Genomic DNA, 23,965 nt, shown 5'->3' with positions numbered 1-23,965 from the left:
GCATCAGACAGTGTTTCGCAGCGGTCGAAAGCGCACTCATACCCCGAGCCCAATACCAGTGCTTGCGCCTATTCGCAAAAGGATAGTTGGGTGTTTGAATTACGGATGACTGTGCTTTAAATCACTCCTGGCAATGGCGTTCGTGTTGGAAAAAACGTACCAGTGATTACCACTACTTTGCCAGAGAGAGACCAAGTCATATTGTACGTGATGGGATGCGTGTCCTGTGGGATTATATCTGCTTATTTGAATATTGTTGTCTTTGCAGTTTAAACTTTGCGGCAAACGTAAAATTCATGGTGACATATTGTAGCACAAGCGGGCAACCAGCTGATTAAAGTCGCTACACGTCGTTTCACGTGAAGAATACGTTTTGCCTTCGTTGGTCAAGTATCATTTGGAAGACGTAGCCGCGTCATAAGCATATTGTTAACCGCAAAGGATCGTCAAAGTATTAAAATCTAATTTAATCTCGACTCCATGTAATTCCAAGACATAATATTGAACCACGATGTCAACACCATGTATCGACAAACTAAAATATTTTTTTTCAATAACTGCAAAACCAAGAAATTGCTTTTTATGTGTACAAGCTATTCGCCTTTTCAGGATTCAGAGCATCCGTTTCTCCAGTAGCAGCAGCATCAGCTTTCGTAGCTTTAGGAGCAAGTGGAGCAGTCAAGGCTCTCACAGCATTAAACGGTATATTGGTGAGACGAGACAACTGCTGAGTAAAAGCAGTGACGGTTTCCTCTCTGCCATCCTTTTTCGTATCATACACCAACACCGTGACCTTAAACCCCTCTAAACCCAACATGGCAGCTAATCCTGCAATAAGCTGATTACGAATCATAGCATGTTCCGGTAGCCTTGGTAGAGATTCTGGGACTGTCGTGTTGAGAGATGCTGCGTATACTTGACCATCCAAGTTGAGGCCGGATAGAGCAGCGAGGATGGTTATATCTGTTGGTTTTGTGGCGAGTTTGGATAGGAATTCGGTGATTGCCTGTGCCAGATGGACGGAGTGGCCTTCTGGAGGTGTTGGGATTCCCACTAGAGTCTAATACACATATGGGATAGTTCAGAGGGAGTAATCAGTGGCGAACTTGAGATGTTTGGATGAATGATGATCTTACAAAGCTTTCCGATTGAGCAATGTTTGTGACTTGGATGTCACCAAAAGCTTCAGAGACCAGCGAGCCAGATTCCTTCTTGACTAGAGCCCAGAAGCCTACGAGAAGAACAAGTTATGATCAGGACAAAGCAAAACGAATCTTCCAGATACATAAAGCCTGGTTCCTTGCCTTCAACCGACACAATTTGAGCAAAACACACGATTCTATGAAGCTTACCTTGGATTGCAGCAAATGAAGCGCCTTCGACGTCATCGGATGCTATGATGACATGTTTATGAATGGGGACAGTGTCTGGCTTCAATACGAGGGCCTGAATGTCTGCTGTCATGATGTTTTGTTCTCAAATGTGGTTCAGACGGTTGGCGGAATGTTTTTGATTTTGGAGCAGAATAAAATACTATGGCAGAGCTCAAGACAGATTTGAATATTTACGTATTTTCACGTTAAATAACGTTGAAGTGTTGAATGTGTCGCAGCTCGAGATCAGTTCCAGATTCATTCAAATGTGTCAAAACGTGGACAACTAGACAAGACGCGTCATTAGCTGGGAATATTCCAGCCATCCTTCTTTGGATATGAAAGTCTTCAAATGAATGCGTTCGGCTGTTCGGCTCCATTCAGCGACAAATCACATCTGATTTTGCTCATACACGCGAATTGAGCCTGTAGCATCAGTGGAATACACTACAGTCACATTCATGGATATTTATCAAGCCCTTACACTGTGTTTTGCCTCGTAATTCTTGCCTTCAGTCGGAACTGACAAGTCCACCATTTTGCCAAAACATTACAAACTTAATATTTGGCAATCGCGGCAAATTGGCATATCAGTAGCATAGGACTCATCTCACTCTATATGTCCACGGTCGACAAGGAACTTGTCAACAAAGTATCATCTATGGACGTGAAAGACCTTACCATACACGTAACGGAAGCCGGAGACAAGATATCCACCAGGGAGCGTGTAGTAAAAGGTATGTAAGGATAGTAGTAGTATATCCTCATCACTCTCGGGTCCCTCCTCCTTCTCTATTGCACTCAAAACACGACATATTGCGGCTCGACATTAAAAACCATTTCTGGCAATCAACGAGGTTGCCCTACTACCCTTAAACGACACCACCATTTGAACATGACACTGTCTCCCAATCATGCTACATTGTACAATCGCTCATTGCCCTTGTCGTGCTATCAAACCACCCACTCGTTATCTCTTTACTATCATGCATCTCCTAATCCAGAAAACTCTACCGTTTTACAGATGTTCCTCCCCCAGCAACAAACATCCCCACTGATGCTGAAATACGGTCAAAGAAGGATCCCTCAAAGCCTGATCTCGAATTCCTCAAACAACACTTGTATCGCGAAGGACGACTCTCGGAGGAACAGGCTCTGTGGATTATCAAATCTGGAACCGAAATTCTAAGTAAAGAACCAAACTTGCTCGAGGTCGATGCTCCCGTCACTGGTATGTTCCCTTGATTTGACTGCCCTGGAAGGGAAATGTACATCATGGTGGGACGTGACTCACCCAACCCTGTTCTTTCACACAGTTTGTGGTGATATACATGGCCAGTATTATGATTTGATGAAACTATTTGAAGTCGGTGGAAACCCAGCGGAAACGCGCTTCTTATTTTTGGGTGATTATGTAGATCGTGGTTACTTTTCTGTCGAGGTACGAGTTCCTTCCTAAAAAATACACCAAGAGGGAATTTGGGATATACGAGAAACTGTTTCTAATCCAACCACGTATAATGCTTCCTTAGTGTGTATTATATTTATGGTCTTTGAAGATGTGGTACCCAAACACCATTCACATGTTACGAGGCAACCACGAATGTAGACATTTGACCGATTACTTTACCTTCAAACTCGAATGTATGGAGCTGCAAATGTTAGCAGTATCAGTCTCCCTGAACGGGTTGTCACCAAATGATTTTGTTATCTCGTTTCTAGGCAAACACAAATACTCTGAAAAGATCTATGAAGCAATGTTGGAATCCTTCTGTGCATTACCATTGGCCGCCATCATGAACAAGCAATTCTTGTGTATTCATGGTGGTCTATCACCCGAGTTAAATACATTGGAGGACTTGCGATCGGTACAGACGCCGCCATACACGTTATATCTGCGATATTTTTTTGAGCTAACAATCGTCTTTTTGTCTCGTTAGATAAATCGATTCCGAGAACCACCTACTCATGGTATTATGTGTGACTTGCTATGGGCAGATCCATTGGAAGATTTCGGACAAGAACGGACGAATGAGTTCTTTGTTCACAATCATGTTCGTGGTTGCTCATATTTCTTCAGGTAAACATTGGTTGGCACTCTTTAGATTGAGGTAGTTCCATGCTGACTGGAATCAAACTTCTCTCTAGCTATCATGCTGCGTGTGCATTTTTGGAAAGAAATAATCTGTTGTCTGTGATTCGAGCACATGAAGCTCAAGATGCAGGGTATGCACATAGTTCATCTTTGGTTTTTTTGCCTCTGCGACTCAACGAATTCTCGTTTAGATATCGCATGTATCGAAAGACTAGGACAACTGGATTCCCATCTGTAATCACTATATTCTCGGCGCCCAATTACCTGGATGTATACAATAACAAGGGTAAAAAATGGTATATCTTCTAGTCTATGATCGAGTACCTAAACCGCTTTCTTTTCACACTCAGCTGCCGTACTTAAATATGAAAATAATGTCATGAACATACGTCAGTTTAACTGCACACCTCATCCTTACTGGCTACCAAACTTTATGGATGTGTTCACATGGTCGTTACCTTTTGTGGGAGAAAAAAGTATTAGCTCCGACTCGTGTCGAACTCATGGCTGCATAGGCTCTAACGTGTCCTTAATTTGTAGTCACGGATATGCTGGTGTCCATTCTCAACATTTGTAGCAAAGAAGAATTGGAAGAACTTGAAAAGGACAAGAACAAATCTGGCGAAGGTAAAACTTGTCTTGAGCTGAGTCTCTGCTTCTTTTTTCGTGTGTGTTGGAGCAACATTTTATCAACGTATGTTTTCCTTCTTTTATCAGAACTTGAACAAGAAGCTCGACGACAAGTTATTCGAAACAAGATATTGGCTGTCGGTAAAATGGCTAGAGTCTTCCAAGTTTTGAGGTGAGACAATAGACCGTCGGACGCGTTCATTCTTTTTTCCTGACGCCTTACAATTTTACAGACAAGAAACAGAAACCATTGCTGAACTCAAAAAGGTTATGGGTACTGCTACGCTACCAGTCGGTACATTAGCACTAGGAGCTGAAGGCATCAAGAATGGTAAGTTTGGCGTATCGTATCGATACGTATGATTATCGTATACGTTGAGGGATTTGTTGAAATTGTTGATGGGATGCCATCAATGCGTCCTCGTATCATCTTGATATTTTGGGCGAAAAATCCAATCATTGAATTTCGTCATACTCACGCCCTCCTCTCCCTCATCACATAGCAATCACATCCTTTGAAGAAGCCAAGAAGGCTGATCGTGATAATGAACGTCTGCCACCTCTACGTCTAGGAATGGAGGCCCCAGCTCCAGCAACTCCAATTTTTGGTACACTGGGAACAGCTCCATCTCCACAAAAGTCCAAGCCATTGGTAGCTCCTACAATCCAGGGACTATGAAAGAAACTGTAGGGTTCGTCCAATTGTCGGATGGAAAGATGTTTGTGTGTGGGTGGGTGTGAGATAGAATTGTGCTGGTTAGAAAGGAGGGCTCAGTTACCAAATATGCTTTGATACGAAGCACAACAACAAAATATGAAAAGTTTGAGACGTGTTTGTAGTATTTTTCTGTTCTTATTATAAACACTCTTTTTTACATTTCTGCAATCTTGTCTTTTGGGTTCTTTATTCTTATTTACATTCGGTACAAAGTGACCCTTAACGCTCCAGACATCATTCACATTTCATCTTCAGGCAGTGGATAGGCAACACAAAACTTGTCCTTATTGTCCAAAAGAGTCAACGATTTAGAATCTGGACTCCATTTAAATTGCGTAACATTGAAATTGACTAGTGTACAAGATGTTTCGTTAGATAAAACTTGAGGGCAAAACATAGACCACCAGTTAAATACCACATACCAGCAGGTATCTCAACAACATCACATCCAACCTTTTCACCACCCCACAAGTATATAGCACTAGTACCGCAAGTGAATGCAAACACTTGTGGGTTTATTGGGGACCATTTAACACTCTTGATAGGATTCAATTGTATGACAAGTGCTACTTGTCGTAATTCAGGTAGATTCCAAATCCATAGGACGTTGGGCATGTTGTCTAATTTTGGTAGAAAAGTAGGTTTTTAATGACCATGGCGTATCAAGCAAAACAAAGTCCATAATAGTAGACATATATACCATTTCGAGTGACAAAGTGTCGTCCATCACAGCTGAATTCCAGTATACCCACACCCATTTTTGGGTTTGGTTTGTCTGGATCTGGTTTTGTGAATGGAATGCTGGTGGGTGGTCTTGATATCTCATCTGCAAAGAAACAGAGGATTTCGAGTGAGTGTCAAATCTCAAAATCATTGCTTTAGTTTTTTTCCTGGGGCCCTCACATTTTATTTTCGGCTTGAGATTAGCAGCTTGTGCCCACTTGTCTGTCTCTTTAATATCTCGCAAATCGACTTCTCGGCAAATCAACTGGAAAATTGCAAATTGATAATTTAGAAGACATGCCCAAAAAAACCAACTATGGGGATTCATGACGTACAATATCAGGAGAATCAAGTTTTGTCGGATGTGAGAAATCCACGAGCTGCGTCCATGTGTAGTGGTTCAGCAATCGGATCTGTATTGAAATTCCTGTGTGAGCGATATATTGCCAAGATCTTTTACGAACCTGGACTCGTTTCTTCTGCCAAATACTACCTTTTGATCATATCCGCCAACAGCGAGAAACTGACTTGACGGTGACCATTTCACAGTCTTGATACCCAATCCCATAGTGTAGGGTGAGAATGTTGATACTAGCCTACCATCTGGATGATATAATAAGACTTTATACTAGCGAGGAAATGAGAGAGGAAGTCAGCACAACGAATGAGCCAACTGCCAGGTGACTTTTTTGCCCACACCTCGATACACGTCTCCCATATAGCCAAGAATCGACCATCAGGAGACCATGCAATGTCTTCCAAATCAGACGTTTCAATAGGAAAGTGCTATGACGAAAAGGGTGCGTCTGTCAGTCGCCAAAAAGAGACGCCAACTATCACTACCCATGCTCTACCTTGAGCATAGTCCAATCCTCACAATCATAGATGCCAACATATTCTTTACAGTCCCGTCGCTCAGCTACGGCCAGATACTTTGAGTCGCTTCGGAAACTGTATGCTACAATGAAAGTTTCGATGGTTGAGTGAGCGAGGAAAAATAGACAAATATCTGAATGCATGTATGGCAGTTTGGCCTTACCGCGATCAGAGTACTTTGGATATTGGATATACGCAGCCTCTTTTGTGACTAGTGACCATATGGTAATCCGTAACTACATTATTAAGTGTGTGAGTTGAAAGCGATAAGGGCATCGTATGTTGAGCAACACTCAGTTTCTTGAGTGCAATCCGATAGATCCCAAAGTTTCCACACCGTGGCGCTTCAACCAAAATACAAACACATACCTGAAACTCTGAAAACGACATGACATGTCTCGCATCAGGTGTAAATCTGACACTGCTCAGTCCTCCAGCCCCTTCATCAATACGACACGTCCATGCCGAGTCAGCCAAACTCCATATCTGAATAGCGCCTAATTTATACGATGCACATAGCACGAGCTCTGAGTCGCTCGACCAGCCGATTTCAGAGACATTGTCGATACATGCAAACAAATGTTTGATTTGCAGAGAATCCGAGTCACGGATGACTACTCGATGCTGCACGGCTGTAAGTATGTAGAGTCCGTTCGGCGAGTACTGTACGAGATTGCTTGACTGCTTGTATTGATCTGAGAAGTCCATTGTGTTTGCTGTTTGAGAAAAAGATAAAGTGAAGTTAGAAAGAGTGCCAGCTACGGAACTATTGAGGGAACAGCAAGGATGTGTATAGATCTACATAGAACTGTATATTTGAGACTTGCATTATTCAACGACGTGAGCACGAGCACGCTTCGCTCAAGCTCAAATTCGAACGCGATTTCCAATCCAATGACTCGATGCTCACTACTTGATGAGTCTCTCTGAGTGAATAAGCGCCCGTGTACCTGGTACCTGGCCTTGTGTCTTGATACGCGCAGCAGCTCTTGTTTCCTTGGGCGTTTCTTGTTTTTCACTACTCGCTCAACTTGTGCATCAACTATCGCCAAAAATGTCGTGGTTGAGAGTGTCAGTGCAAGTAAAAGGTGAGTTAAAGGTGCAGTGCTCGCTAAGGATGCAGTGTTCGTTTCCTCCCGAGTCCTGGTTCCTGTTGCATCCCAACCTCAAACTCGTTTTCTGATTTCTGCATACGACATGCTAACTGCACCTTCTCCCAATTCTCTAGTCAGGAGATATCTGATTGAAACCAATATGTCTGACGCATGTTTGGATCTTATTCTTTATATCCTGCGATGCAACCGAATCCTCATATACATCCCAAATCCAGTTGATTCTCACGTCCGAGTCTTGGAGCTAAGAAATGCACTCCATGTCGCCCTCAACCAAGAACTAGGCCTCCTTACTGGAAAGGGTCCTGCAGCTATTAGGCTTGCCATCGCGAGGACCTTTTTGTACTTGGTGGCAATCATATACTGGCCATTTTGTAAACACGGTCATGTACAAGATACATACACTGCGTTTTGCCTTGTTGATCCAAAATGTATTTTTGATCCCTTTTTCTAAACACTACCAACCAACAAAAGTGTCTCATTGCTGTTATGATGGAGGAATAGCATTTAAGAGCATATTCAAAGTCACTTCGTAAACAGAGAAGATAATTCCACCAGATAACTAGATCAAACGCAAAGGTTTGTGTTAGAGTTTGTTGATGTGCTCCCAAGTGTATCTTGACTTTGACAATTCCATATTCTTCTGAAACTAAAGAAGCCCTCTCAATGCAGCCATTCATTAAGGTTATGTTTTGCTTGCTCGTCAAAGCCTCCACAACAACGGAAACAAATCCAAATACGAAACTTACCACCAAACGTCCCAACCGTGGCACAGCACCCTTCCACAGTGCGAAAAACCCATCATCAACAACAACCCGATACATACAATGCAACGAGTTCTTGTATAATCGTTTAGCATCCAGTCCTTGCATTCTAGTCTTCATGACGTCCAAAGGCATCGTAGTATACACTGTAATCGTCCCAGCAATAGCGCCCATGCCGAACGTCGTATACCACGGTACTAGATTCTTGCCCGTTTTGGCATCTACTGGGTATCGATCCTGCACAGCTTCCTTGAGGACACCGTATACTGAGAGACGCACTGCTTGGTTTGCAGACTGTCGAAGGATTACGGATGTGACACCTCTGTAGATGCCACCAATGCCCTCTTCTGCTACTATTGTGCGGATTCCGTGGACTAGGCCACGATACTTTGGTGTTTGCCTGTTTGCATCGTCAATAAGTTTTGTTCTGTCAAGTGAAGTATGGTTAGAGTACTATGATTTCATGGAAAGCGATTGCCAGTGTTTTACTTTATTGTTTCAGTGGGAGTAACGATAAGTATAGCTTCAGTGATACCAGCTCCAAGACCAGCTTTATTGAAATGTCAAAGTGTTAGCGTGTCAAATTTTGACGTCTCTTATCCGCAAACACTGCATAGCTCACCCAGTAGGATTCCTTGTGACGATAGTTTACCATCCTTGTCAGCCAGCATTTGCTTGAATGACTCGTAGGCATAGAAACGGACACCGGCCTTAGCAGCAGTCCCAATAACCAACGCACTTAATCCACGATATAGACCTGTGATTCCCTTCTCCTTGACGATCTGTACAGCACAGTCTATTGGGCCCGTGTAATGTTTCCCGCCGACAGCTTTACTCTGTAATTGCAGCTGTGTTTTCACGAATTCTAAATGGTATGAATGTTGACGTGTGAGCAAACGAGACGTTGAATCAACATGAAATAACTGATGGCCTCAGGTTTACCAGTTGGGTAAGTTATGGTAGCTAATAAAGTAGGAGAGATCGTTAGTAGGATATGCTTTGAGAAACGATTTCCACATCAACACACGATAATCACCTTCAATCGCCCCCGCAATAGCACCAGCTCCTAGCGAATACGCCGGAGACACCGCTTTTTTCTAAGAAAATAAGGACAATTTTGAATCAGTTTAACCATTTCGTGAATGTTGACACTTTGTTGCAAGATTCAGACGTGTCTTCCCACACAAGTCGGCCGTTAATAGGAATCAGCCAGCATCCAACAGCATAAATAACATGAAAATTCAATATGCAAGCTAGCCGTCCACCAAAAATCACCCCCAAAGCTGTGTGTGCAACTCCAAGCAAACCAACGCAAGCACTCGACGGGTATGATCCATATCGACATATGAACGCAGATCCGTCAATAAGTCACATGTCTAACTTACATTCTCCTTCTTAGCCTCCGACATAGTTGCTACTAGACCTGAGAAGCTCTCGGCGTTCGGTTTAGAAGGAGGTCACGAATTTAAAGTCGAAAGGGAAAAGAAGCCCACTACCGTATCGGAAAGTGCACCTAATTTAGACGTGCATCGTTTTACTATGATGAAGATGCTCGCTTCTGTGGGCCAGTTTTGTGCTAGTGCTGCGGTCGAGTCAAATCTGGCATCTTGTGTCGACATTATCAGGTACGAACACACTTTGAGACTGTTAATACCAACGTTTGAATTACCATTATACGATTGCAACGTTGACGATTTGAAAGAAATGGTGCACATTTTAACATTGGATATTTCGTGTTGCATCTTCTGACACCTTCACATTTCTTCATAGACAAAGTGCTGCCCGTGGAGCTTCTATGGTATTTTTACCAGAAGCATCGGATTTCATCGCTGAAAACAAGGATCAGGCTCTCTCACTCACTGAATCACTGGACATTGGTAAATTTGTCGCGGGTTTGAAAGATGCTGCTAAAACATCGAATGTCTGGATATCTGCTGGAGTGCATGAAACATCGGTATGTCAGATTTGGTCGTTCAGAGGGCGGAATTGAAAGTGAATCTATGATGAACTTGCATCAATGGAGGAATTAGCTCTAACGGTCAACTGTTTTGCTCGCTACTAGCCATTCAAAGACCGATTATACAACACACACATAGTGATAAACGCTGAAGGTCTAATAGCTTCAGTTTATCGCAAGATACATTTGTTTGACGTGGTATGTATGAACCTAAATAGGTTGCAAATCCTGCCATACAACTAAACTTGCGCTAAACGTCACTTAGGACATCAAAGATGGTCCGAAACTAATGGAAAGCGCTGGTACAGTACCAGGTCCTACTATTGTATCACCCGTTGAAACGCCTATTGGCAAAGTCGGGCTCATGGTGTGCTTTGATTTGAGGTTTCCTGAGCTCTCATGGTTGTTAAGGAGGTAGAGCCAATCAGAATCAACGCACCAAATCCTATCTTACAAACAAACACTCTCAATCCCGTTAGGCGAGGAGCAGACATCCTCACATACCCATCCGCATTCACTGTTCCAACAGGCCTGGCTCACTGGGAACCATTAATACGAGCACGAGCTATCGAAACCCAGTGTTATGTAATTGCTTCAGCACTTACAGGCAAACATAATCCAAAGCGAGAATCATATGGGCATGCAATTATCGTCGACCCTTGGGGACAGGTTATCGCGCATTGTAGTAACACGGCGGCACCGACTTTTGCTATTGGTGAGATTGATTTAAAGTATTTGAACAAGATTAGGATGGAGATGCCGGTGTTGAATCAGAGGAGGGACGATTTGTATCAGTTGGCGGAAGTAAATGGTAGTGGTGGGCCTACTGATACGAGTAGTTCTAATGGGAATGTGAAGAAGAGGGCCAAGGTGAATGAGGATAGTGATGTGCCTCAAGTCATATAGAAGCTTGCTCTTTGTACGAGTAAACTGTGTGGCATTTGAAACAACAAGATACATAAAAGGAGGTCAACGAGAACTTATATTATAATACAATGTTTGTAAACTAAAGGTTGCTGTTGTTCTTAATCACAAAACTACCTATTGTGCTGTAAAATCGGTAGGATTTAAGCTAGGAGTGTTGATGCTAGTGTTGGTATTATTATTCTCAGCAAAAGCAGCTGGGTTTAATGCCGGATTGCCGGCTCGGCTGTCAGTGGTTGCAGGTGGCATTCCGGACGATGATGGTGTCTTCTTATCAATTATCTGTAACACGAAAAGAGTGTGAGAATACGAGAGGGGGAAAAACAGATCCGGTTTGCATACCTCTACATAGTTGGCTGGGAACATTCCAATTGTACCCGACTGCATTCTTCCTCTCCACCATTCTCCAGTCATACCCGTAGCAGGATCAATTTTGCTCAGTATAGCAATCACATCACCCTTCCTAAATGTCAATTCTGCGGGTGTTTCGCCATTGAAATCATATAATCCTCTACAGAATTCCAATTGTCGTATTTGCGATGAAGTCAATGGTCGTCCATCTGGTCCAATCAACCCAGCAGGATTAGCGACATTGGGATTATTTGGGTCTTTACCAGGCTCTCCTGGTGCACCTGCAGTACCAGGTAAACCTGTACCAGCTGCTACAGATTCCAATCTCTTGTTGTTTAGACTTGAAATCAGGCGAGAAATGAGCCATGGTAGACCTATTACTAGTGATGCAAACAGCCATAATGGTCGTGTGGACTGTTGTGATGTTTGTTCAAACTTGGTAAAATTATCTGTTGATATTTCGGCTGGGTTTGCTGGTGGTGCTTTGCCTACTATCCGGTATCCTATATCTCGAACATAGCGTATCAGAGCCACGATGGATAATACTTGGCCCAAGTAGTTCCGTAAGTGGCCAAACTGTTCTGCTACTCCAACCATTGCCATGAAACTCGAATGCGTAGCTAAATTGGAATAACCGGGTGAGAAAGTCTGAAGGATTTCCAACGGGGAGAAAAAAGGCGATAGTCTGTAGAACTAAGACTCGATTAGAGTCACTCACCATGGAAGGTTGATTCAAGCATTTGTGAGAAACCTCCGAATGCCTGTACTATATTGTCCAATACCATGAATGCGTTCTGGGTTGATTGTTCCATTCGTTGTGTTAAACTGATTTCTTCTGGTTGACCTGGCATTCCTGGAGCACCACCGAATCGATTATATGGACTACCATATCCAGAGTACCTAATGAGATAAAAGAGTTAAGCATGGTGCGTTCCAAGCTTTACGGAAACGTGACTTTTTGGTCTTACCCTCCTCCCATTCCTCCCATACTTCCGAATCTGTTGTATGGACTAGAGTAAGCACTAGCGCCACCATACGAGCTTCCAAATCGGTTGTAGGGCGAGGAGTAGCCGCCCATGGTCGATCCATAACTTCCCATCGTAGATCCATAACCACCTACACCGCCATAACTACTTCCGTACGTTGAGCCATATGGCGATGAATAGCTCGATGAGTATGGCGATGCGCCGTATGAGGAGCCATAAGCAGATTGTCCGTACGTTGAACCATACGGCATTGCTACGTTTCAAAACGATGATGTCAGTGAATGTGCGTGACTTGATGTTCAAGGAAAAAGGAAGAGATTCTGTATAGGTACCAGGACGATTCAGGCCAGATACAGTACTGACCGCACCAGTTCTAGCAGGGACAGCAGGAGCTCCGGCAGTTGACATGGAATTAGTTGTGGTGGTCGATGTATACGAAGATGGACCAGCTGACGATGGTGTACTAGTTGGATTGACTCCTGCTGCTCCTCCTGCTCTTTCCCAAGGCTTTGGTGGCGATGGCATCAAGTTCACCACACTATTCTACCTCTACTCTATTCAAACTCTCGTTTGCTGCTTGCTGATGTTTTTTTGCAAGGGTCTGGGTTTTGGCAAAAGTCGACGATGAAATACACCACTCTGCAAGACTAGAGTAACGGAATTTATCTAAATATATGCAATTTATACGTGTCCATCATTGTGTATGTACGTGAAAAACACGTCCTGTAATATGCCGTTACAAAGAAAATACAGCATCTTCCACGAAAATCCATGCAGAGTTCTTGAATCTTGGAGGCCGTGCACTAGAAATCCTAGACTTGTATTTTCATATAAATTGCCGTATCAAGGTCAGTGACGAATTCCGGTTGCCATCGCTTTATAATTGTGTTTTTGGCACTGGTGATGTCACTCACATGCTTACTCACCTTTTCTAACAAACACGATGGATCGTTCTAAGGAGAGAGTGGCCCAAGTAGGCCATCATTTGGCCAAACAGATCAAAGTACCTGTCGAGTTGAAGGATACAGCAGGCGGTTTCTTCTTTCAGCGTCTTGCTGAAACTGAATGGTATGTACGCAAAGAACGTTTCAGGGAATACTCAATGAGTGAAAGGAAGACCGTAAATGAATTTTATTGTGAATTATGCATGCAATTCTTCAATGCTAGTGTAATTTGTGATTGAGGCAAGCTGTGCTTCTTTGCAACATTTCGCTGCTGTGATGTAGACCAGAACCAGACAATCAAATAAAGCCGTTAAAAGCCCCCAACCAACCTGGACAACACTTCGCTAGGGCTCCTACAAACTTTTGCCATGGACCATGGTCACCATATCAGTGCCATGGAGGCCCAGTGACTACTTTGATGGCATACATTTGTCGAGAACAGGCAAACATCAAGCCGGAAGTTGGGAAACCTGTTTACAAACTTGCAAAACTTTCAATGCATCTCTACAGGTACCGTAAACATATGATGCTATGCGTACAACATAACCTATCTAACTCTGCCCATGGAAATATTCAGGCCTGTACCAACGAACAAGATTCTAGTCACGAATGTCGGGGAGCTTCAAGTTACCAAATCCACCGCTCATTTATTCTCTACAATTACTGCCAAGGATGATCCTAAAAAGATACTAGCTCGAGCCGAAGTCTTGTTGATTCGACCATTAAAATCCAAGGCTATGGAGATTGTGCATAAATTTGAACCATATGCTATAGAAGCTGACAAGAAAGCTGGGAGATACTTGAAGCCACCTACAGACTCTGAGATTCCTCCCTTAAATATTCGGACTGAAAGTACTTCCTTTCATCCTGACTATCCATTGGAAGGTAAGCTCTTACTTGACCATAATTTCGTTGTATTTTGCTTAAACTTCTATGCTTTTTTGTGTTGACGTGTCTTTTCCCTTCAAGGAATTAACGTGACGACCGACTGGGGATCGGATGTCTGGCGCCGATTCGACAAGTTTAGGAGCGGAACTGCTACTGACGAAGACTCAAAGAAGTATGTGGCGAAGGCTGAAGCATGGTTTAGGCCAATCGTTGCAGACTTTCACTTTATCAAAGAGCGTGACGGAACGCTGGTTCCATGGTAATACACTACGTCTCTCTGCTGCTGATTTCATCTCTGTTGCGGTTATACTCATTTTACACGACGGTGCATAGGGATTGGACATTGAGTTTAACCAATGCTGGAGACTCTGGCTCAGGAATGAGTTCCTTCTTCAGTCCTCGAGGATTCAAAGGTGGCCTCTCCCCAATCAATACAGACTACACCATCATCTATTACAGAGAGCCCCGAGTTGCTCATCATACCGAAGGCGGCAGGCTTGGAATTCAGGCACGATTAAGACTGAATAGCGATGGGATGGGTCAATGTCAGACCGAGTTCTATGACAATGATGGTGTTTGCGCTATTGCAAACCAGCATATGATTCTGAGGGAGATGTGAGTGGTTTAGATTGTTAGAGTTTTGGTAATTAGAAGAGGTTGTGTGTAAAAGATCAACATAAATAAAGATCAACATATATAGACAATGCATGTGTGTTTGAAGAGTGGATCTACTGAGAATTGTTATCAAAATCGAGGATCTGTCAATATCGACGCTGAAACTACCGGTTTATGTCCTAACGATGCCGACACGTAACTTTGTAATTTGAAACTCCTTTTGAGACTGTTGAATCTTTAAAATTCAAAAGCAAAATTGACGCGCCTGACGACTTGTACGTCTTTCATTCGGTCTGTAGCTCCTGTCGCAGTTTCCGTTCGTCGAGTCGCTGCTTGCAGTTTTTGAATTTGCAGAGTTTCCACAAGAGATCACATCAACTGGTCATCTTCATAGCAATTATTGCTCGAACATACTCGTATACAGAGGTCATTCGTGAAGCTTGCAGTATAATCTAGCACTCCTCAAGCTACGTAAACACCATGACTTTGCATTCAGAGATTCCCATGGACATCACGCGCAGTGTAATGGAAGAATCGACCATTAGTCCATATATTCGTGTAGCCTCGTGTCGAAATACTGGAATCCAGCTGCAACAGGCTAACTAGGGAAGGAGGCTCCTCACATGTCAGACCATCAACGAGGGTACAAGCAGATGCATGTTCTCGACATGGCGAGACAAGATCCAAACTATTCACAGGATTGGTATGCTAATGTTAAGTCGTTTGATTAGCCGAGATGGAGACCCGTGCAGATAGTAAGTTACTTGGTCCCATAGTTTTCAACATTTGATCAAACACGAACTATCCTCGTCTAGCTTCACTATTACTACACATTAAGATTGGCGTTTTCACCATCGTTGAGCGATGCAGCAATCTCTATCATCTGTTCCTGGACTCGAAAGCTGCTAAAGCATGATTGAGACCAAACACAGATGGAAGCACGACTGAGACAAAGCACCAATGGTGTGTGGATTCTATGCCAGATAGGTCTGTGAGAAAGCTCTGTGGCTATGACAGAGTTTGCGCTATTGTAGACCAACGTAGGATGGTGAGGGAGACTTGAGCGGTGCAGATTGTTAGATCTTTTGTAATTAGAGGCAATTGAATAGACATTGGTTGGATTGGAAGAGTAGACCGACTGACTGGGTTTGTTGTACATTGAGCAACAAGATTGATGCCGCAACTGGCAGTAAACAAGTGCAAGAACTGGTATGTGTAGGAAAACCGACAGAGCATAGCTTTCAACATTGTCTATATACTTGAAAGGCAAAGCATTACTTAAAAATACAATTCAGCGCCTTTTCACCACCACCACGTTGACTTTCTAGAACAAGGAACTACTTCAAGAGCACCAGCCTGCCAGATGAGTATCCATTTTCCAGGTAAACCAGTTCGAGCCCATCTTCAAAATGATGCTCTATTGCTTGCACCGAGCACGCCAATACTGAACTGGTGTGTCTGATGTTGACCTCTCGACTGGAATTAAGAAGAGCAGCTAAAACAGGTACTAAGCGTACCATCCAGAGGTTCATTGTGTGATGAGCCATCTTTAGTGCCAACCCCGATAGATGTGGCCAGACAGGGCACTGATTCTTAAGCGTTTGTTGCGAATGGCGCAAAAGCACAGTTTCAGCTGCAATCACAAGTATAGAGAACATAAGTGACTGCAGCCATGGGAGCTTTTGATGTCTGTCGACGTCGTGATTTCCGCTTGTTGTCTCGTTTCTGTGTTCAATGGTTCTTATGTTCAATGTTTCATTCGTTTTTAAACATGGAAAAAAAAATAGTTTCTAATACGACCACACGACATTACAAACTACATTACGACCACAACTATCAAAACACGTCTCCCTTTTTCATACGAGCAGTCAGCTGCAGCCCAACACCCAGTTCCTGTAAAAGATGGTCGTGTCGCGTCAAAAGCCCACCGATAGAGTATCTCGTCATTGTCGTCGGCGAGGCTGCGCCGCAGATACTCTATCCCAATAACCCAACGCATGTGTTATTGACTTTCCCGACCGCTAATGCCATTAACGGTCGCAATTGACGTGATTCGTGATTATTAATTGTTATGTAATAATTCTTATTACAGTTCCTGCATTTTTTCTCAACACTCAAAGCTCCGTCCAAGAGCGATGACCAAGTCGAAGAAGCAAACTAGGTACAAGCGCAGTCGACCCAGTCCACTGTCAACAAAGACGGGTGCTGCTGCATCTGCAGCTAGTTCATTCATCGAGAATGAACTGCCACTGGACAATGCTGCAAACCAGCAAACCATTCCCATCCTAAAAAAGGTACCTATTTTGCATCGTGTATCTTTCTTTAATACTCACAATTAATTACTTATTTCTCATTAGCTATCGTCTTTGGATGTGGATGACCGAGCTTGGACGGCATCAGCAATCGCACATTTGGCTGCTGAAAATCCTCAAACTCGACAGCTGATGCTCGCTAATAATGTCATTGGAGAACTCTCAAAGGCTATGGCTGATCCAAATCCTGAAGTCGCCGTGGAAATCATTGGAGCCTTGAGGTAATCACTAGACAAGTTTTTTTTTTTTTTCATCTTGAAGGCTTTTACATTTTTTCTTCAAACAGAAATTTGGCATTGGATGACGAAGTCTCTGTCTTGGAAGAGATGATGAAGAAGAATGTGTTTGACTTGCTCTTGTCACATCTGAATCGAGTACGTTAAAGGAGGAGCTGTCAATGCCTCGTAAATCGATTTCTTCCATTTTTTAGCAGCTGATATTCCTCTGCCACCTACCACCAGATAGCTCAGACGATAACACCATGTTCGACTGTGGATGCATCACTCCATGACAATTCCAAAGAGATACCTCTGTATCGGTTGGCAGAACAATGTCTCTTGCTTCTCCAACTTTTTATCGAAACACTCGAAGGAGCTCTCTCTGCTGTGACCTCATCACCACCCATACTCGCCTTCATGGTCTCCACCAGCTTCCCATCCCGGAAAATACCAATACCAGTCATTAAGGCTTCCCTACAGTGTCTCAACGTTCTGACTGACGATTCCGAAAACACACTACTATCAATCTCACTACATACATCCCATCCAGACTTGATTGCTTCCTTGATGGAAGTAGCTGCGTCTGGTGCCAGTCAACCAGATAACCAATCCTTCTCGGTTTACGACGACGAGAATCGAATGATGGTTCGAGTCTTGGCAGCCAGTATCGTATATAATGTCGCCAGTGCAACTTCCACATCGACATTGAGTAGTAGATCTCAAGTCATGATGAATGCTGTAATACCAGCTACTACATCTGCCTTGTCGTCACTCGACGTTGCCGTCACTTTGGCCAAGGCTGTTGAATTGGAACAAGAGTTTCAAGTGGATGTGGTTAGTAAGGCACCAGTGACACCACAAACAACTGAGGATGGTGATATGCAGATGGGCCATGATCATGATGAGGAAGTGGCTACTTCCACCAAAGTGTTGAAAGCTCAGGTAACCATCATTATTCTATTGAAGTGATTTTTTTTCGCTCATATTTCTTTCTCTTTAGACTGCTATTGCAATACTGGAATCGCATTTCCTCACTGTCCATTATGCTCTGGAAGTCTTGGCTAACGCTTTGGGAGATGATGTCAATCAACGAGGTAAGCTCGATCCAATTGCTTGTGACTCAGGACTATTTGAAATGTTTGCTTTTTGGGAGGACGAGAACAATTTATCAGACCTGTTCTGAAAACAACTATGTGGATCGAAAAATTGCCCATGCTAATTCTGACCATAAAAAGCAAATACCATTCCAAGCTGTTGTATGCAAAAGTCCTCATGGTTTTTTTTGCTAACCGTATCCAACACTGTCTCGTGTAGGTTGGGAGGATGTGAATGGAGATCAAGACGATGTAGACCCCATGGATGCAGCTGTTGAAGAAGAAGAAGATTCACAAGAATCTGACTCAGCAGCATTTATAACTCAAATAATGACTTCAACAGCACCATCTCTCTTCCCACTCTTGGCTCAATTGTCTCAAATTGAGTCATCAACCACCATAATACCAGCATCATTAGCTGCATCTGTGCAAGGAACTCGAGTCCGAGCCTTGTCGTGTCTGGAGACTTTGACTATGGGTGTTGACAAGTCATGGTTTGCTAGTCAGAGTAGTAGTGATATCGCAACCATGTGGACTTGGTTGATTGATATCGCCAATCGTACCACTAGCAATACTAGTAATAGTGCTGTTGCTCCGGTGGTTGATTTGGAAGCTTTGGAGGGTGCTGTTGGTATCATGTGGGCTATGAGTCGAGGGATTAGTGGATTGAAGATGGATATCGTGAGTACCAACATTCGTATACCATATTTTGCGGGGGGTTTTTTCTCCTCGATTCTCAATCTCACGCATCGTCTTTATTGGACTCATAGCCATACACGAACCAACAACTAGATGCGCTAATAGCCCTATGTACAACTGCAACAAATCCACCATCCCTCATCATCAAATCACTGCACGTATTATCCCTACTGGTAAATCGACCAGACCGCATCCCCGAAAACCGTCAAGTAGGATTACTGTTACTTGCTCTGATTGCAGGCAGTCCGTCTACCGAAGTAGTGTTTGAAGCCCTGGATGCTATATTTGACGTGTATTCGGATGCATCGTTTGATTATGATGAGCCGGTGTTTGTTGGATGTGACTTTTTGAGGAGGTTGAAGGATTCGGTGCAGGCTGTGCGAGTCAAGATAAAAGGTGTAGATAGGAAGCGGGATGGGACATTGTATGCTCGAGGTCGTGAGGCGCTTGATAATCTGGTGGCTTTCATTCAATATAAAGAGTCTGAACGTGCTGCTGCTTCAAGATAGGCTGTAACTTGTAAAAATTGTATAGATTATCATTATAACAAATGCAATTATTTTTAAGTATAAGAAAAGACATTGTTTTACTACAAGCTTGAGACTATGTTCACATCATTTCTACTAGTTGTACACCACATGCACCAGTGCATATCGTATCGTTATAGCAAGTATGGATCCAAGTACTTGCACTGCCATGACCGCAAGTGTAGTCTGCCATTCCCTTAACGATCCACATCTGACTAGTATCAGATTTATTAATGTCAGATTATTGCAGTCTAGCATTTCGTGAGTCTTTGGATCTCTATTGACATGAACCAGATAGAATATCTCAAGGAATCGAATCATTCCTCGACCTAAACTGCCTGTCTTGTTTAGTTTCACTCGTGACGCTTCTAGTTTAAGTGTCTTGTGGTTTAACCTAATCAAGAACAACGAGTGAGTTGAATAGTTCAAACTCATACGATATATTTTGCTATTCAACAAAGCGAGACAACTTACGTTGGCATCCTATGCCTTGGACATTCTACAAATCCAAACACTTGCGGACACGAATACAAGAAATTAAAAATCTGCGGTATATGAAACAGCAGAACAGTTTGCGAAAAGTGACCTAGTATTCCTACAACTGCGAATATCATTCCAGCAAAGTATGCATATGTGTCTCCACCAAATACTTTGGCTGGATACCAGTTCTGGAAGAGATACCCAATAGTCACGCCGATGAATGGTAGTATAAAGAAGAGGCTGGTGAGATGTGCTTCTACTGTAAGTCGATTATCGGATGTATAGGTTTGGTACAGGTCGTTTGAGACGATCGAGAGAGCTAGGATTAGAGACTGGCCTCCTTCCACACCGTTTATGCCAGCGAGGATGTTGACAGAGTTGGTACAAAAGACACAGAAGAATGACATGTAGACGTAATAGAATGGTCCTGCACAAAAACATGTTACCGTTTCAATGAATTGCTTGAAGTAACGAGCAACAGGTGTTTCATACCAAGATCTACAAGATCAGTGCCGACAAAGGCTCTAAATAGCAATGGCACCTTGATATGCGTGACTCCATAGGTGACATAATAGACAGTCAAGAGCGGGATTGAAGCAAACATGGGAAACCATAGTTTCACTCTCCATCGAATGTCGAGTACATCGTCCGCGAATCCCAAGAGGAGCATGCTTAAAAGTGCTAATAGTCCAGATAGAAACTGTCCTAGCTATATGACGAAGAAGAGAGGTTAGATGAAATTGGTGGCCCAACAACAACAAAACCCCCAGACACTAAGAAGAAATACAGCTCGACATAAACTGTAAAGTCTCACAACGTATCACCCATACCTTTTCATGCGGGAAAGTAGGTACACCACCACCATGCTCAATAGATCCCCAAGCAAACCATTGGACAAATGGGATTGGAATGAAGAGAAACATGACTGCAAAGTAGACTGCTCCAGCAACGACACCTTGACTCTCCGGTCTATGTAATCGAATACAGTAGCGTTGGTTTCTTCAATGAAAATTCAAATGTAGACCGAACCCAACAAGAAAATCAGGCGCTCTATGTCGAGCTGCACTTGGATCAACACATCAACAACAAGATCACCGAATGTCACTTCCACCACCCACTTCGACAACCACCTTCAAGAACAGATCACGTGTAAGATATCAAGTACATACAATACAGGCATGTTTGGTTTGAGCAAGTCCTTTCCGAATTGGCCTTTTGCAACAAAGACACCTCCAACCAAGGAGATTGCATGGTATGTCCAATAAGCAGCTAGGACCGACAGACACAGCGAGACTAGCAATGGATCATGTATAAGTGCCACTGCGACTGCGATTAGTGCTCCAGAAGATACGGATTTAGTTAATGATTCCATGTCTTAATTGTTAAATGTTGGGGAGGAGTTCGACACACTTGTCGTCTAAATATACAAGGACCAGGGGGAACATTAAATAATGTTTTAATTATTTTACGCGTGAATAATGATGTAGACATGTAGACTATCTCGACAGCGGTAAACGCGTTCTTTTTGGTCTCTGATGCGACAAGCTTCAACTTCTAAATTCGTTGAAACATTTAATTCTTGACAGGCATCGAGGAGAACCGGATAATTAGCCAACAAATTCTGGCAAAGAACTATATCAAGAAGCTAGAACGTAATGGCGGCGGCTCGCAAGGCGACTCTTAGGCTCGAAGAAGCTTATGCCATATTGAGCGTTGAAAGATCAGCTTCTGATGAAGAGGTTATTAAAGCTTACAAGAAACAGGTATGGAAGCCTCTGCGATGTCTGCTGAATCTATCATTTAACCTAATGTAAATATTATAGGCTCTTCTTGTGCATCCTGATAAGAATCCTGACTCGGATAGTAAGTACCTACTAGTCGCTTGTTGACGAGTACATATCAATAATATGATACATTTCTTGATATATTTACTGACTAACAATTACCATTTTGTAGCTACATCTCAATTTCAAAGAGTGAGCTTCGTAGCTTCAGGTGTCAAAGTGTCTGTATCTGATTTCGGTTCCTTTGTTAGCTTCAAGAGGCAAAAGATGTCATAGAACGTCATAGAAAAGGTGCAAACGACAAGTTCCAAATTGATGACGAAATGTTGGACGCGTTGATTTTCTCAATGATGGTAATGTTTGTCTTGAAGACCAAGTGCCTGGAACTTACATGCACAGATACTGACGCTATAATAGTTCGGTCATCGCTCGCCATTTGGTGGTCCTTCTCCGTTCTCTTTCTTTGAAGAGGACGAAGATGAAGAGGACGAGGACGATGAAGGTATCATTCACACGGATGACTCTGCCGATTTTTTTTCGCTTTCCTGACGTCTCATTTTGTTTTAAGACTATGGAGAGTATGGTTATTTTGACGATGAAGCAGATTACCGATCATCAAGTCCTCGATTTGGTCGATTCACGCCTGCTCCTCCATTTGGTCGATTTACTCCTCGTACGGCTCCTAAAGCGAAACCTCCTTGTCCAAGAGATGAGGCTGCTGAACAACGTCGTGCTAAAGCTGCTAAGGCTAGACGAGAAGAAGGTGTGTTTCGTAGAGTCGATGTTTGTGGGAAAAGATTTTGGCTCCATGAAAGCCTGATTCGCATTCGGCAACTTTGTTCTCTTTTTTGTTCGCCTGTCCGCATATCAAAAGCAATTTATCAGTCATGACCGTTTCGTTTATAGAAATCAGAGTAGAACAGGAACGTAAAGAGAAACGTGCAGCCGAACAGAAACGACGTGAAGAAAATAGGCGTAAAAGCGAAGAAGACTTTGGTCGTAAGAAAGCTCAAGCTGAAGAACGAGCTGCTCAAGAGAAATGGGAGAAAGATCAACAAGCTAAACGCTCTCTGGCCTTTCAAAAAGTCAGAGAAAAGGACGTACAAGCTGCACGAGACTTGTTGGCTAGTGGAATCAGTGGCTGTGGTTCAGAATTCATTAGCAAGCGGGGTCGACATCCAGGAGAGCCTTTGATTCATATTGCTGCTCGGACGAATATGCCTGAAATGCTCTCTACTGTTTGTTCTTTTGGTAAGGCCAGTAACTAAATTGGGGGTAGTTGGTTGTATATCGGTTTTCAAATAACACCTTTTCAATCACCAGGTGGCCACGTTGATGAAGTCGATGCAAAGAAGCGAACAGCTTTATCTGTTGCCATTCTCTCATGCTCATTGGACTCAGTAGCATGGTTACTCAGCAACGATTCTCCATTGGAAGTTTTTGATCATCAGAACAAATCTGCTCTCGGTCTAGCTGCTGAGCGCGGTCTCATCATGGCCTTTGATTTGCTAATTGAACATGTGCGTGGTGGTTTCGTTGTTTGCGATGTGCAGCAACTCCCCTCTGAATCATTTCATAATTAGGGAGCTTCTTACAAGGTCTCTCATGGACGCTACGAGAGTCTTGAAGAATTCATAAAGGATAGACTTGATATGACTTCCTCTTCAAGCAATGTAAAGATGCCTACTCCTCAACAGCGTGCTGAACTTGTGGTCATCTATAACAAGCTTCTCAAGGTTCGCCTTATACACAATTGGTTGTCGGCATAGACCGCTTGGACTGTACTTACAAATATGTTTTCGTTTTGACAGTTGGCTGGAAAGCCATTTGCAAAAGGTCATGGTGTCGGTGTTGCTAATCCCACTTCTCGAGCTGATGACTCTGTCGAGTCCAAA

The 23,965-nt window shown here is 43.1% G+C and overlaps 7 protein-coding genes across 7 annotated transcripts; 3 read left to right on the top strand and 4 right to left on the bottom strand.

Annotated features, from left to right (window-relative positions):
- Positions 1-1,992: 1,992 nt before the first annotated feature.
- On the top strand, positions 1,993-4,777 carry SmJEL517_g00602 (uncharacterized protein; the record flags this gene model as incomplete). The annotated part of the gene is made up of 13 exons (XM_031166531.1): positions 1,993-2,110; positions 2,398-2,604; positions 2,690-2,814; positions 2,906-3,017; positions 3,096-3,241; positions 3,314-3,453; positions 3,522-3,599; positions 3,660-3,754; positions 3,819-3,944; positions 4,009-4,095; positions 4,186-4,270; positions 4,332-4,429; positions 4,602-4,777. 13 exons carry the CDS (start codon positions 1,993-1,995, stop codon positions 4,775-4,777), a joined length of 1,593 nt encoding a protein of 530 aa, XP_031027655.1.
- Positions 4,778-5,054: 277 nt separating this feature from the next.
- Positions 5,055-7,123, bottom strand: SmJEL517_g00601 (uncharacterized protein; the record flags this gene model as incomplete). The annotated part of the gene is made up of 10 exons (XM_031166530.1): positions 5,055-5,167; positions 5,239-5,436; positions 5,517-5,642; positions 5,720-5,804; positions 5,875-5,952; positions 6,033-6,167; positions 6,239-6,325; positions 6,394-6,497; positions 6,579-6,651; positions 6,785-7,123. 10 exons carry the CDS (start codon positions 7,121-7,123, stop codon positions 5,055-5,057), a joined length of 1,338 nt encoding a protein of 445 aa, XP_031027652.1.
- An 891-nt stretch (positions 7,124-8,014) lies between these two features.
- On the bottom strand, positions 8,015-9,700 carry SmJEL517_g00600 (uncharacterized protein; the record flags this gene model as incomplete). The annotated part of the gene is made up of 7 exons (XM_031166529.1): positions 8,015-8,089; positions 8,277-8,718; positions 8,781-8,841; positions 8,914-9,156; positions 9,234-9,254; positions 9,328-9,388; positions 9,677-9,700. The coding sequence occupies 7 exons, from the start codon at positions 9,698-9,700 to the stop codon at positions 8,015-8,017; spliced, it is 927 nt and encodes a 308-aa protein (XP_031027653.1).
- Positions 9,701-9,833: 133 nt separating this feature from the next.
- On the top strand, positions 9,834-11,154 carry SmJEL517_g00599 (uncharacterized protein; the record flags this gene model as incomplete). Its single annotated transcript, XM_031166528.1, has 5 exons — positions 9,834-9,916; positions 10,062-10,245; positions 10,354-10,446; positions 10,514-10,662; positions 10,728-11,154. 5 exons carry the CDS (start codon positions 9,834-9,836, stop codon positions 11,152-11,154), a joined length of 936 nt encoding a protein of 311 aa, XP_031027547.1.
- A 135-nt stretch (positions 11,155-11,289) lies between these two features.
- Positions 11,290-13,034, bottom strand: SmJEL517_g00598 (uncharacterized protein; the record flags this gene model as incomplete). Its single annotated transcript, XM_031166527.1, has 5 exons — positions 11,290-11,454; positions 11,515-12,143; positions 12,242-12,423; positions 12,492-12,762; positions 12,842-13,034. The coding sequence occupies 5 exons, from the start codon at positions 13,032-13,034 to the stop codon at positions 11,290-11,292; spliced, it is 1,440 nt and encodes a 479-aa protein (XP_031027548.1).
- A 4,057-nt stretch (positions 13,035-17,091) lies between these two features.
- On the top strand, positions 17,092-19,788 carry SmJEL517_g00597 (uncharacterized protein; the record flags this gene model as incomplete). The annotated part of the gene is made up of 7 exons (XM_031166526.1): positions 17,092-17,250; positions 17,314-17,489; positions 17,555-17,642; positions 17,730-18,428; positions 18,487-18,580; positions 18,801-19,261; positions 19,351-19,788. 7 exons carry the CDS (start codon positions 17,092-17,094, stop codon positions 19,786-19,788), a joined length of 2,115 nt encoding a protein of 704 aa, XP_031027551.1.
- Positions 19,789-19,902: 114 nt separating this feature from the next.
- On the bottom strand, positions 19,903-21,658 carry SMI596 (phospho-N-acetylmuramoyl-pentapeptide-transferase; the record flags this gene model as incomplete). Its single annotated transcript, XM_031166525.1, has 5 exons — positions 19,903-20,200; positions 20,281-20,713; positions 20,779-20,995; positions 21,117-21,255; positions 21,456-21,658. The coding sequence occupies 5 exons, from the start codon at positions 21,656-21,658 to the stop codon at positions 19,903-19,905; spliced, it is 1,290 nt and encodes a 429-aa protein (XP_031027552.1).
- Between the last annotated feature and the right edge of the window lie 2,307 nt (positions 21,659-23,965).

This window comes from Synchytrium microbalum, assembly GCF_006535985.1.
Source record: "Synchytrium microbalum strain JEL517 chromosome Unknown SmJEL517_scf0002, whole genome shotgun sequence".
Taxonomy (NCBI): Eukaryota; Fungi; Chytridiomycota; class Chytridiomycetes; order Synchytriales; family Synchytriaceae; genus Synchytrium; species Synchytrium microbalum.
Note: the sequence above shows the minus strand (reverse complement) of the source record. Positions and strands in the feature narration are given on the sequence as shown.